We start from the raw sequence: 13,173 nt of genomic DNA on the forward strand, positions 1-13,173 counted from the left end.
CTTGAATGTCCCTGAAATATTTTTGGGGCGCATCTGGCGCATCATAACCTTTATATTATCCTTACAAAGGAGAGTAATTTCAACTGCATGGCGAACCTCCACAGCAGAAACACACAACACCAGCATGAAGAAGCTTCAACAAATATTGGTCTGACATGGTCAGGATTATGCTGTAAGTATGGCCGCTTTATATATTGGCAACACCAGAACACTTTCAGTAAACTCAATTCTGAGTAATTGTTTCCCTTCCTTTGAGATTCACTTCTTCTCCCTAACACTCTTTAGTTAGTAGTTTAAAATATGTTTTCTAAATTTTGGGGATAAGAAGCTTAAATCTATTAAAGGAATGGGATATTCATCAGTTGTAACTATAATGAAAGAAAATCAATCGTATGTTAAAAATACATTAATGTTACATAATAAAACAAAGCAGCAGTCGATAGGCCTGGACAACCACAAAATGAATGAATGCAATCAACTGATATCGTTATTTATTTCATTTCATTTATGAAATGTTTCCAAGAAACGTCTCAAAGCAGTAACAGTCAGCAAAGGCCTGAATAAATAACTGAGTTTTTAGAAAGCACCAGAACGACATCAGAATTGGCTGCAATTATGAACTAGTACAGTATGATACCTACAGGTCTTGTTATGGAAAGTCATTTCATGTGAAACAGAGCATACCATTGTCTATCTAGCCTGATGTTTATACTCACTGTATTTTAATTAAAGGACTTATTTTACTGACAACTGTAAGGAAGTGTTCTGCAGGAAACCGGCCCTGGAATGGAGCACTGCTTCCTTCAAGAAAGCAGCTACCCAAACCTCAAATGACTGTAGCTCACAGCAGGCCTTCTGCTGTTCAGCATGTAGCTATGTTTTAATTTCCTTAAACCACAGGACACAAGTCTGAATTCAGATCGTGTCTGGGCTGATGTACCCAGGATAGACAAAGATGCAGATTTTTATAGTTTATCATTTCATAGTGGCATACATACGAGACTTAAGATTCTTTACCTAATGTTGTTGCCTCCCTTCTTATATTATAATGCTGCCATCTTGGGCACCAGTTCACTCATACTCCCAGTTTTTTTCAAGCACATCTATTAAAACAGCACAACTTTTCTTCTCTTTCTTAGGCAAGGGCAACTTGAAAAATTGCCTACCTTGAACCCATTCACTTCATTTTTCAATTTGTAATACCTTTCAAACTTCTCTCTCAAGTTCTGTAATGCTAAAAAAGTTTTCACTTCACAATAGACCCAGATTTTACATATCAATTGAAGCATGATGGGTGCTCACTATACATGGTGTCACTCAACCCAGATTTCATGATAAACAACACTTTGGTTTGACGGCAGGAAGTGTAGCATATTCATATTTTTCTGGATACTAATGTTATTCAGAGTCAAACATGTGTTTTCATGTTTACATTTATTTGTTTTTACAGCAAAATAATATAGAACACAGTACCATGATCGACACAGACATTAAAGGTTTTGTCTGAAGAACAGTGTCTAGGATGACATCAAAACAACATATCAAGAGCACATTTTTGGGTGCAAGTATGGCCTTTCATAGCCATCACTACACGTTAGGTGGTATTGTATTGAAAGTACTATGAGATTGTTCAAATGTTCATCAGGAACAGTGCAATGGTGGCAGGGAAGAAGCATATTTCATACACAAAAATCCCCATTGTGTAGAGGCTCCATTCATGCAAACTGGGGAATAAAAATGCATCCAAAGTCCATTTACATTGAAAAGTCAGCTTATTGGTGTGTTTCCTGTGGGGGTGGGGATTCCCTACTACTATACTTTCTGAACACTGGTCTCTGGTGAATGTGTGAAACGGAACACTGAAGTGTGCTGGATGACTTAAAAGGGACTTCTTATATACTATTTAGTGACTAAATGGAATCTACTAGAGTGGGAATTAGCCAATTAAAATTACCGAGTAAATGAATACATGGAAGATGCTAACAATGTCACTTTAGCCATGGGACACAATGTACATTCAAATGTTTATCATTTATAGCAGGCATGGCCAAACTTGGCCCTCCAGATGTTTTGGGACCATAGGTGCCAACTCGCAGATTGAAAAATCCAGGATCGGCACCGGAAGTCGTGCTGCGGCCATTTTGGAACTGGGCAGAGTAGCAGCAGAAGTTGCTTCTACGCATGCTCTGCCCATTTCCAAAATGGCCGCAGCGCCAGAAATAGCTTCTGCACATGTCCAGAGACTCCAAACATGCGCAAAAGGAGCCTCCCTGGGCCGGTAAGAATCCAGGAGATTTACGGGTTGTTTTTTTTAAATCCGGGCTGCCAGCGGGAAACGGCTGGAAAAATGGGGGTTTCCCGGGGAATACGGAAGACTTGGCAGCTATGTTTGGGACTACAACTCCCATCATCCCTAGCTAACAGGACCAGTGGCCAGGGATGATGGGAGTTGTAGTCCCAAAACATCTGGAGGGCCAAGTTTGGGGGTGCCTGATTTATAGTCTAATATCTTACAGTATACGCAAAAGATGTAAATAATATACCTACCTGCTTTTAAATCTTGATTGAAGCGACAATATTTTGAATGCTCAAGAGAAGGCAGACACTGTTCAGTAGGTACCCAGATATATGTCTCTGGACACAACAAGTCAGATGGTCTGTACTGGCCCTAGGAGAAAATGGAGAAGAAATAAGTGGTATGTTACTAAAAACCAAAAATCAAAACGGAACTCATGTTTTTAGGTCCAGAATAAAGTTTATAGTTAGCAATAGAAAATCCTAAACAAAATAACCCATCCAAAAAAACAGAGATGGCATGTTTGTTCAGCTTTGGTGGTTGAGATCTCTTCACACTCTTTTATCTTTTACAATTAACATTTTAGCTATATCATTAATTTAATCAATCAATGGCATTTTTTCTCTTTTCCTGAATGAATACAACCATTGATACACGAAGCACATTAAAATAATCTTGTCTGACTGCTTAATCTTTTTGAGCACCTAGCTCAATAATCCTTCAAACAGAATAATCTGGTGTACTGTACTGTTAACCGAAATGTAATTTGAGAACAGGGGCAGATGGGGCTCTTCATCCTGGGAAGGGAGCTCATCTAGGTGAAGGAAAACTCTCATCCTAAAACCTCTGCTGCCTTGTGGGATATCTTCAGGAAAAGTTAATGCCAAGGAGTAAAGCCCTATACAAATCCGGAGCGGAGTCACTAAGATCGTTGGATGGTGCTTTGTATACCTCCTTCCAGCAACTCCTGCAACCAACCTGGTGTCACCATATCATTCTGCTTTCTTTTGGACTACATCAGTGGGGCCAAGAGGCAGGCCTTGTCGTCTGGGCGGCCCAGGGCCCCCATACACACTGCCCAGGCTTAAGCCCCAGAGAAGTCATTTTGTTGCCGCTACTGCAGCGGTTTGACTTCATCCCCGGAGACACACTCCATTCTCTCTCTCTCTCTCGAGACAGATGGGTGCCAACAATTTGAGAATGAACAAATAAGTCACACTGTAGTTCACCTAGCTTAATTTCTAACTAGTTGATTTCTAGCTAAAAGGACTAGGAACAGAAACAAAAAATATTTTAGAAAGACAAAGTCAGAGAGATTTTGGGACACTTGTATGACAATGAAAATATCTAACAAATATGCAATGCTTTTTAATGTAGGGGAGGGGGGGTAATTTAGATTACTTCCAGAATATCAAAACTGGTTTTCTTACTTACATATTGACACTGCGCAGTTTAACCACTTATTTAAAGTTACAGCTTCTTGACATATTGCTCCCTGCCTTCAATATGGGCATTACCTTTGTGCATGAATACACTATTTCTACAAAGGGTGCATGATTGTCTCAAATCATGAGTTTGCCACACACCTCACCACTTCAGAGTTATAGGAAACATCCTGAAAATTACCCTATTCTCGGAGCTGCAATTTGTGAAGAACCCTTATTTTGTACTGTAGTCAGGTTAGCCACCCAAATCTAGAGAAGGTGAATAGTGTACAAATCAAATGACTGTGTGATGACCAGTTTATACAGGGAATGCAAAAGGCTGTTTTTTTATTGAACTTTTTCTTTTTAAAAAAAATGCATGTATTGCTGCCCCAGTGCTATGTACAAGCACTCTGAAACAATACACAGACTCCTGGCTCCTGTTAAAGCTCTGTGGATAAAGCTGAGTAAATTTAATAGAAATGTGGCTTTTTAAAAGAATGACTGTTTGGATTTATTATTCTCTGCTTTTTTGGGGGGGGGGAGCTGACTGAACAAAAAATAAATATTTAAGAAGCTGTAATAGTTATGCAACTTCTAAATTTTTTACTGCATTAAATACCAGAAACAAATCTTGTTTACTTTCTTCTCCAGGTTAACACTTTACTATTTTCTTGCAGAACTGGATAATTTCACAGAGTTGCAAAAATATATTAAGCAATAATCTCACATATGACATACGGGTAGAAAAAAAGTAGAAAACGAATCCCACCCCCACTGGATATAACATATACTCAATTTCTGACATATTAAAGTCCTTTTAACAGTTCTTAATGTCATATTACACGCAAACACACACAGAGTGATAACTACTGAATCATATTCCCTGCTCTTTTATCCCGCTACAGAGAACTCTGTTTTTCTTAAGGCAGCCTTCCCAAAACCTGGTCCCCAGATGTTGTTGAGAGCACAAACCTCACCATCCCTGATTATTGGTCATGCTTACTGTGGATGGCGAGAGTTGCAGTTCAATAGCATCTGGGGATTCAAAGTTGAGAAAGGCTTATTTAAGGTATAAAAATGTGCTCTCGGCTGAATTTAAGTGACCAATGACAACTTTACCCACTGGTCACTTCACATGCAGCATAAATCATGGTTTGGCGTTATGCAAATGAGTTGCAGCACTCTTTGGAAAACACCCCCTTCTCCTTCAACACGGCCACAAGGAGGAATTCTGCTTTTTATTAATTGCAGCTTGTCAATGCAAACAGGATAATTTTGTTGAATGGTTTGTTGAAACCAAGCAACTTCAAACCACGGGTTATGAAACCTTCGCCTTAATTTGTTTCAGAAAAATCAAGTTATACATGAAAGTACTGTACTTCTAACAAAATTAAATTTCATTATTGCATTTAAGCAATGTCCCCTACACCACAGGTAAAGGCTTAAGCTTTTGAACAAAGATAAAATGCTTTGAAATGCTGTCGGCCTACTTTTTTTTCCATTCTCCATCATGAGAGATCACAAAGATGTACTCCCCAATCAGGGCTTAGTCTCACACCAGCTTCATCATGTGATGGCTGTTAGAAACCCGAGTCCATGTTACGGACATTTACAGTGGCACATCCAATCCCTCACTTGGCTATGGAAGCCGTTCATTCTGTACAAGTAATAAACATAGCTGGGTTCCCCCGTGCCCCAACAGCAAAATGAAAATGCAACACTACACTTCCAAACAGTGGTCACGGTAATACAACTGCATGGTTATTGGGCATAATCTGTGTATTCCACTATCCATGTGATATACCACAATAAAGTAGCTCTTATCTTGAATGGCTCTCAAAGTATCCTAAGTATTTCATTTTGTTTATTAGATTTATTTACAGCTTCACCTAACCAGGAAACCCAAACCAATTTAGAAGGGTAAAATACAACAACAACAACAACAACAACAACAACAACAACATATCACTAGAATATCCATTAAAACGAGAATGATATACTAATTGTTGCAGAATCGAACTGAACAAACTAACACACCTGCTGCCCACATAGATGGAGATTATCTATTTCTCATTTCATGATGCACAGTCAGTAAGAGAGGGAAATGTTTCTATCTGAGGCAAAAGGTAAGAGTACCCTGGACAAATGTGTAGTTTGGGTTGTACAGTACCGAATGTGGAACCGTGCAGAGGTTCCTAATACCCACCGTAACACTAGCCTATCCTTGTTTTGTAAGGCAGGTATATTTTAACCAGGGCTGCATAAAGTGCTCATTTCTCCGCTCCCTTGATTTCCCTCTTCTCCCCTGCTGTGCTCCTGCGCTGCAATGCACCCAACCCCACCCCAAAAATAAATTCAACCATATTCTCTTGTCACTAGTTCCCTTTTGTAAAAGATACACTGAAAGCTAAACACATACATATGACATTCATTCAGGCCAATGTAAAGCGTGGCTGTATTTTTTTATTGGAAACTTCTGGAGGCATGCTTGGCAACTCTGCCATAAGGTTCTTTAATTGAAGTATTCTCACTCTGCCTTGCTTTGTGTTCACGTTTCTGTGCTAAAACCAATCTCTGGACTTCTGTTCCAAGGCAAGGCCAAAGGTTTTAATGAAACTTAAGTCTGAAGATTTACTTTTTAAATATTTCGGAAAATCTGGGAGATTTGGCGAGTATTTGAGATGAAGGAGCATCGGCACAGTTTGTTTTCACAGACTAAGCCAAATATGAAAAGTAAAAGCTCCAAGGAAAGATAATAGTTTCAAAAAAACAAAGGAGGTCAAGTACCAGTAGCACAGAACAAACAGAAAAGGTTAAACACACATTTAATTCTTTTATCAGGTAAAGTGTACATCTGTGTTCTATTTTTCCACAATAACCCATTGATCTTTTATTAAAAGCGAATTAAGGCAGCCTTCATCTCAGGTTCCAGCCAGCTGCTTAGAAGAGGAGTCCTAACATTACATAAACAAAATAACCCCAAATTATCAACAGCAATGCATTAAGGCAAAGGCAGCGCCGTCAGAGAGACAGAGAGAGAGAGAGGAGGAGAAAACGAGCCAGCCTAAACGTTTATTAAATTCAGCCTTTTCCTTGAAAGGGAACACCAATGGAATCCCAGCAGCGAAGTACTACAGCAGACCCTTGCTCCCTGATTTCATTGCATAAACAGAGATAGGCATTATCCAACCCCAGGAGAGTGCTTTGCAAGTGAGTTCTGCTACTCTGTTTTCACAAACTGTGTTTAGACTGCACCACACAGAATAATAAAAATAATAAAAGAGCCGAATCAGAAACAACCAAGATGACAGCCCCCTTCAGGCATGCATTCCATAAAGGAGAACATTATGTATAGAATGGTGATGCACCGGAGGTCGTGCTGCCAATATTCATGCATTACGTATGGATGTCTGCATGGGAATGCCTACATGCATAGAGAACTTGAAAGGTTCAGTTTTTATGTCTGAATCAGTGCAATCAATTACTGCTACCCAGAGCAGAGAAGGGGGAATTTATAGGTGAGGAGAGGAAGACTGAGCAGCAGCAGCAGCAGCATGCAAGCCCATAGGCTCCTCCCAATAGCTAAACTGGGCCATCATTCCATCTTCCTCTTTATTCCCCCATGCTTTAGTTTTTTGGCGCATCCTAGACATATTTCTAGTTCTTGCTTTTAAAATCTTGAATGTCTTAAATGGCAAGGTCTCTTTAAAAAAAAAAGCTGTTAAGTTGCTTCCAGTTCAGAGTTTATACTGGGGGCTGGGAAGCCTTTCAAAAAGTCATTTAGCACATTTTCTCCTTTAGCTTTCATTCTCTCCTAGTGAGAGTGCTGCCTAAATTTTTTCACACACCTCCAGTAAGTCACACGGCTTAGTGTGCATATGTGGCAAATCGTCAGCTGTGATCTGCTGGGAGTCTGTATGCATGCAGCTGAAACAATGATCCAACTATCCAGTCCAAAAGTGATTTGGTCGTTAGATGCACTCCTATGTTAAACAGATCCACCTACCACAATTAGCATAGCTACATAATTATTTAAATATTTTAAAACTGAGGATCATCTTTTAAAAAAAATTCTGCACAAGGCACCACTGCAACTTTATGCATAAAATAATTTTTTTTAAACAACTCAGTGGCTTTGTTTACATGTAATGCTAAATGATAACTTTGTGGTACATGTAAGAGCCTCAACAGTTAAGTGCCAGGCTTGACAGTTTCTCTTGTCCCAATCCTCTCACAGGATAGCCAGGAAGAAGGGGTGCCAACTTGGAATAAAATATTGAAGGGGGGGGCTAAGTAAGACCTGCATAACCGATCACAAGACGTGGCACATGCACACCATTCAAATGGCACTGCCCATCAACTTTGGGGGCAAAATCCATTTGAAGTACCTGCTCTCATCAGTCAATCCCAGATGACAGTCCAACAGCTGTAATTTGAGCCAACAGACTTTTAAGCAGCCTTCAAAGGTAGCCAGGGTGCCTCAGTCACACATACTGTTGTTGTTTAGTCGATTAGTCGTGTCCGACTCTTTGTGATTCCATGGACCAGAGCACGCCAGGCACTCCTGTCTTCCACTGCCTCCTGGAGTTTCGTCAAATTCATGTTGGTTGCTTCTATAACACTGTCCAACCATCTCGTCCTCTGTCATCCCCTTCTCCTTGTGCCCTCAATCTTATGAGGGCACACATACTACAGTCACACAAACTCTGATCTGGAGGTTACCAGAGCATGGATAACTGTGGGGAAGTTATCATTGTCCAGGAATGGCTCACAACACTCAAATGGTAAAAAGTCCTTCAGTTCCACAATACTCTGTCTCTAAACGGAGGTCAGTACTTCCAGACTGCAAACCTGATCCTTTAGAAGTGCATCCCCAACTCCACTTTGTTAGGTTTGATCTTATCATGCCAATGTATTCATGATCAATCCCAAACACAGAAAGCTACAGCCAAGTAAGCGCCGCATGCTTCACAGCATCTCTGGATATCAGTAGTTTTGCATGGATGTTGAGTCACATGGGAGACAAATGGAGATGTGGAGCATAAATGCTATGGAACCAAACAGCAGTCTCCCAGTCTTCATGGAGGAGGAGAACTGCTGTAGTGCTGTACTAAGTTTCATAAGGATACCATGGTAGCTATACTGAAAGGTGACAAGAGGTCCAGGAGAATTAACAGGGCTACACTTCTCCTGGATCCAAAATGGATCCAAACCAGTAACAGAAACCTTATCATCAGCTGAGTGGCACTGCTGGATACAAGTAGGTGTCCTGGGGTGGGTGAGTGAGAAGACACCTAAAACTGATTAAGCAGCTTCCCGGATAACTTCTTAAGATGCAATGATTCTTAGTAGTATTAGCATAAATATAGCCTACTAGAAAGCCAGCATTTTTCATCATTGTGCGCCATGAATGCTCTCTAGGAACATGTACAGACGGATTTTGTATAAAAGGGCAAAATGCAAACGGCAATGTGAAAGAAAGGTAGACAGATTCCCTATTGTTTTGAAGACGATGCTATTAATCCTGTTTCTGCCAAACTGACCTCTTCTTGGGAGAAATCTGATAGTGTAGAAATTCTCATTTCCTTTTCTCTCTAGCAGTGTAGACACCACTGGACTATTCAATTTTCACTAGCTCTCCGGAGAACCCTAATAAGCTGTGCCCAAGAAAAAGAAGGGAAAACAGCTATTATATGTGGAGCACGTTGACTTGAAGTATTTGAACTGTGCACTAGAAATGAAACAACAGGCTTCTAAAAGTTGTTTAAAAGTGTATTGCCTATACAGATATAAACATTCTTGGTTTTTGTAGGGATACACTGGCCTTTTACAAGCTTACAAAAAGTATCAGTGACTGCCATGTGAACTTTGTGTAAAAACAGTCTTAATAGAAAACACTGAAACAAGAGCTGGAAAAGACCCGTTAGGTAATTTTGTCCTGCTGGGGTAGGAAGTTCCCTCCAATAAGGTCTCGATTTTTTGCAGTCTGATCTATGAGCTGCAAACATCCCCAAAACGAACTTCCCCCACAATACAAATTCTATTCTTAGCAAGCATATTAGGATCCCCCAACCCAATTTCAGCCTATTCTTCACGGTTTTATATATTGCATTACTCTGAACTGCTTCTTCCCCAAATGAATTTCTTACAAATCCAAATAATTTACATTTCATTTCAGAAAGATGTAAACTCATCTTGTATCAAGGATCTTTTAAATTCTACTTAGGGTGGAGTCTGAACATATAATGAAAGCCAGTCTTCCCCAGAGGGTCTCCTTCACCCCACTCTGCCTGCTATGAAGATATGGACCTCAGAGAAAACTATGCCATTGCTTTGTGACCTATTGGCTCTGAAAACAAAGAACACAAGTTGCCCTGTTCTAGACTTAATTTTAAAGGACCAGCAGTGTGGCTTTGAATATATTTAACATGCTTATTTACTTTCCTCAATTTTTAAATTAGCCTGATCAAAACTGGCAACTTTTGTTGTATGCGCTTATCTTATTTTTTATTGGAACATTGCTTATTTCCTTAGTTATCTTTATAGTGGGTTTTATTGATGTTAGCTGCCTTGGGCATTTATTTTTAAGAGAAGGTGGGATACAAATGTAATCAATAATAAAGCAAAGCTCAGGGTGGCTTCTTGTTAGCAATCTTGCCTTAACTATATGTTAACATTCAAATCTTTTATTATTCAGATTTGGAAAAACCCGACTTTTACAAAATTCTAGTTCCAGATCTCCAGTGGCAAACAAAGACGGAGCAAAATAACTCAACCTGATCTGAATGCAAGTTTTTATTTATTACATTTTTACACTTCCTTCTTCCAAAGACATTGATTGTTGTCTCTTCCCCCCACTGACCCATCTTTTACTTTCAGGACAGCACAAGATGATCCCAGAGGATAATCAGAGAGGGAATTTGAGCCTGAATCTGATCAGTCATATACTCCATTTCCAAGATACCGTAAGTCAACTTCAAACCATGGGTTTGGCCAAAGCTTCACAGTGGAGTGAAGATTTGAGACTTTTGTTTCCATAGCCCTGGTCTGATATTAACCATGGCACAACACTGGCAGATTGAAAATAACTGATCTAAACTGCTTAACAAAAATAATAATAATTGAACAACCTCAGCTGGAAATATTCAAAAATTACAAAGAAAAGAGTAATATTCTGCCAAGTCAGGCTTGGTACTCACTCTGATAATGCATGCCCTTGGAGAAATAAAGTTACTGTATACATTCAGGGGTTTTGTACATTCTTGATGCTAGTTGTGGTATGGAGCAAAATGGCCATTATGTATAATGGGGAAAAGCTTCAAAGCAATCATTTTGATCACTGTTTCAATAGAAATGCAATAAGCAAAAAATAACAATAATTGTATTACTCTGTGTAAGTCTGTAAGGCAGGGAATTATATGGCCTCCTTTTACTGATTGAGTGCCGAAAACGACTGAGAAAGATAGAAGATTTTGGACACACATCATGAATGAAGTGGAACAGAACATATCTACAAAAAGTGTTGAGATATTCCAGAGAGAGCTGGGGGAGTGAGACATCCCAATGGCTTATTGCTAAATGGGCTTACTTTGAACTAATAAATATGTCCCATATTTATGAGACTATCAGACAATAGGTTTTATAAAAGACCTAAAGTTATCTAAAGTGAGAACTTGCTGAAATCTTTCAGGAGCTTTAACAGGAAGAATTATAAATAATCCATCATCACACTATCATAAAGGTCACTACTGAATAATTTGTCTTAAGAATTACAAGGCCCAGAGAAAAGTAAAAACTCTCAACAGAACTTTTAATGTTTCACTCTGGGCTAAAACAATGGAATGAAAAGATTATGAAATAATCCCTACAGGACCAATAAATATTATTTAGTCTACACCAGATTTTGTACCTTAGCTCCAGACTCCTGATGACAGAAATAGAATGTTTATGGATTTTCTACTGAGGTTAAGATATCTGAATGTTTATCCAAAACTTAAATAATGTCCAAATGACTGACAGGTATCAAAAGAGTTCTCATAAGAAACCAAATATTACAAGTATGCACACACTCACAGGGGGCAAATAAAACAAAAAGGGTTAATCTTTGTTTAAATATCATGTGCCACTAATATGGTTAGGCTGCAATCCTAACTACAATGACATGGGAGTAAGCCTCACCGAGGTCCACGGGACTTACATCCAAGTAAAAATACGCAGGACTGAAGTCTTAGCTTCTGTGCATTGTCTCCTTTGTAAATTGATACGTGATACAAATTCATGATACAAAGAAGGTCTAACTCTTATAGTTGCCATTCCTTTCCTCCCCAGCAGAACCACTTTGCACTGACACACATACTGTAATTTGGTCTGGAGCGCCTCCAACCCTCTGAAGTAGATTGGTAGGTGGAAACGAGCCAGTGCAGGAAGCGGAAGTCTCCTTGTTTTAAGTCATTTCCACTCAGGGAACTGAATACCACCACATAGGCTTGCTGCCCTGGAAAGCATACTACTGAACAGCAAATTCACAAATTTATTCTGCTTAAAAAAAAAACCCCAGCATGCGATACTTTTGAGACTTTGGTTCCAATATGTCTAACATTCATTTGTATGATATATTGCTATATTAAACTTCTTTTAAGATATACTAAACTTACAAGCTATTAATTTTTGTAGACCATTTTGAAATGTTGTATATAAAATGACTTCAGAAGGAATGTAGATCAGCTTAAGGCGCCAAAATAAATCGTATGTTTAAAAAAGGTACCACGCCAGTTTAAGAACCCTTTACTTAGAACTAGAAAAATAGATGCTTTACCGATGTGCAGAGATTATATATTATACTTAAAATAGATTATAACCACTGGATGTTCCATTAGGGCAAACAGGGCACTGCTCCACCAACCTCAGCCTGCTATCTGCAAGCCTCACCTGCCTGCATCCTTATATACTGTGACCGTGGCTATCAGCTACCTCCTCTTTAGTCTCAATGTTACCTTCAGCAGGGAGGATGATGGTGACAAAACTAGCATTAGTTGGCTGTTGCTCCACCTACTGTTGGCCTCCATGCCTTCCACCCTACCAGTCCCAGTGGGTAGCAGCTGCCACCAATTTTCACTGGGAACTTGGGAGAGAAGCAAAAAAAGTTGTAATTACACAAATTTAGTATCAATGAACTAAGACTTTTTCCTAGAGCTTTCCTTACTCTCAAATGATTTCACATGAAATGTGAGCTATTCAACAATATAATACATTGGACTAGTGAGGGGGGGGGGAATATCCCTTTCACCAAAATTTCTCTTTACATTAATGGACTTCTGCATGCCTCACAAAAGACTGCACAATTTTCAGTACAGATATTCAATTTAATAAAGTGCAAATCGTTCACCAGTTTATTTTAGCTTCCTGTCCCCCACCAGTCCTTCGTGCTTCTGAAGATTAACAGCCCCCTGC

General features: G+C 39.3%; 1 protein-coding gene across 7 annotated transcripts in view; it reads right to left on the bottom strand.

Annotated features, from left to right (window-relative positions):
* The window catches only part of ATE1 (arginyltransferase 1), an 85,725-nt gene that overhangs the window by 14,162 nt on the left and 58,390 nt on the right, over window positions 1-13,173 (bottom strand). For 6 of the 7 annotated variants that reach the window (XM_035137427.2, XM_060274793.1, XM_035137432.2 and 3 more), the window contains one exon: window positions 2,548-2,668. In XM_035137427.2, coding sequence (XP_034993318.2) covers window positions 2,548-2,668 — 121 coding nt within the window. Of the gene's footprint in view, window positions 1-2,547; window positions 2,669-9,266; window positions 9,381-13,173 lie in introns of those variants that run through there. The other variant, XR_009557604.1, reaches the window with a different exon arrangement.

Source organism: Zootoca vivipara, chromosome 5 (assembly GCF_963506605.1).
Source record: "Zootoca vivipara chromosome 5, rZooViv1.1, whole genome shotgun sequence".
NCBI lineage: Eukaryota > Metazoa > Chordata > Lepidosauria > Squamata > Lacertidae > Zootoca > Zootoca vivipara.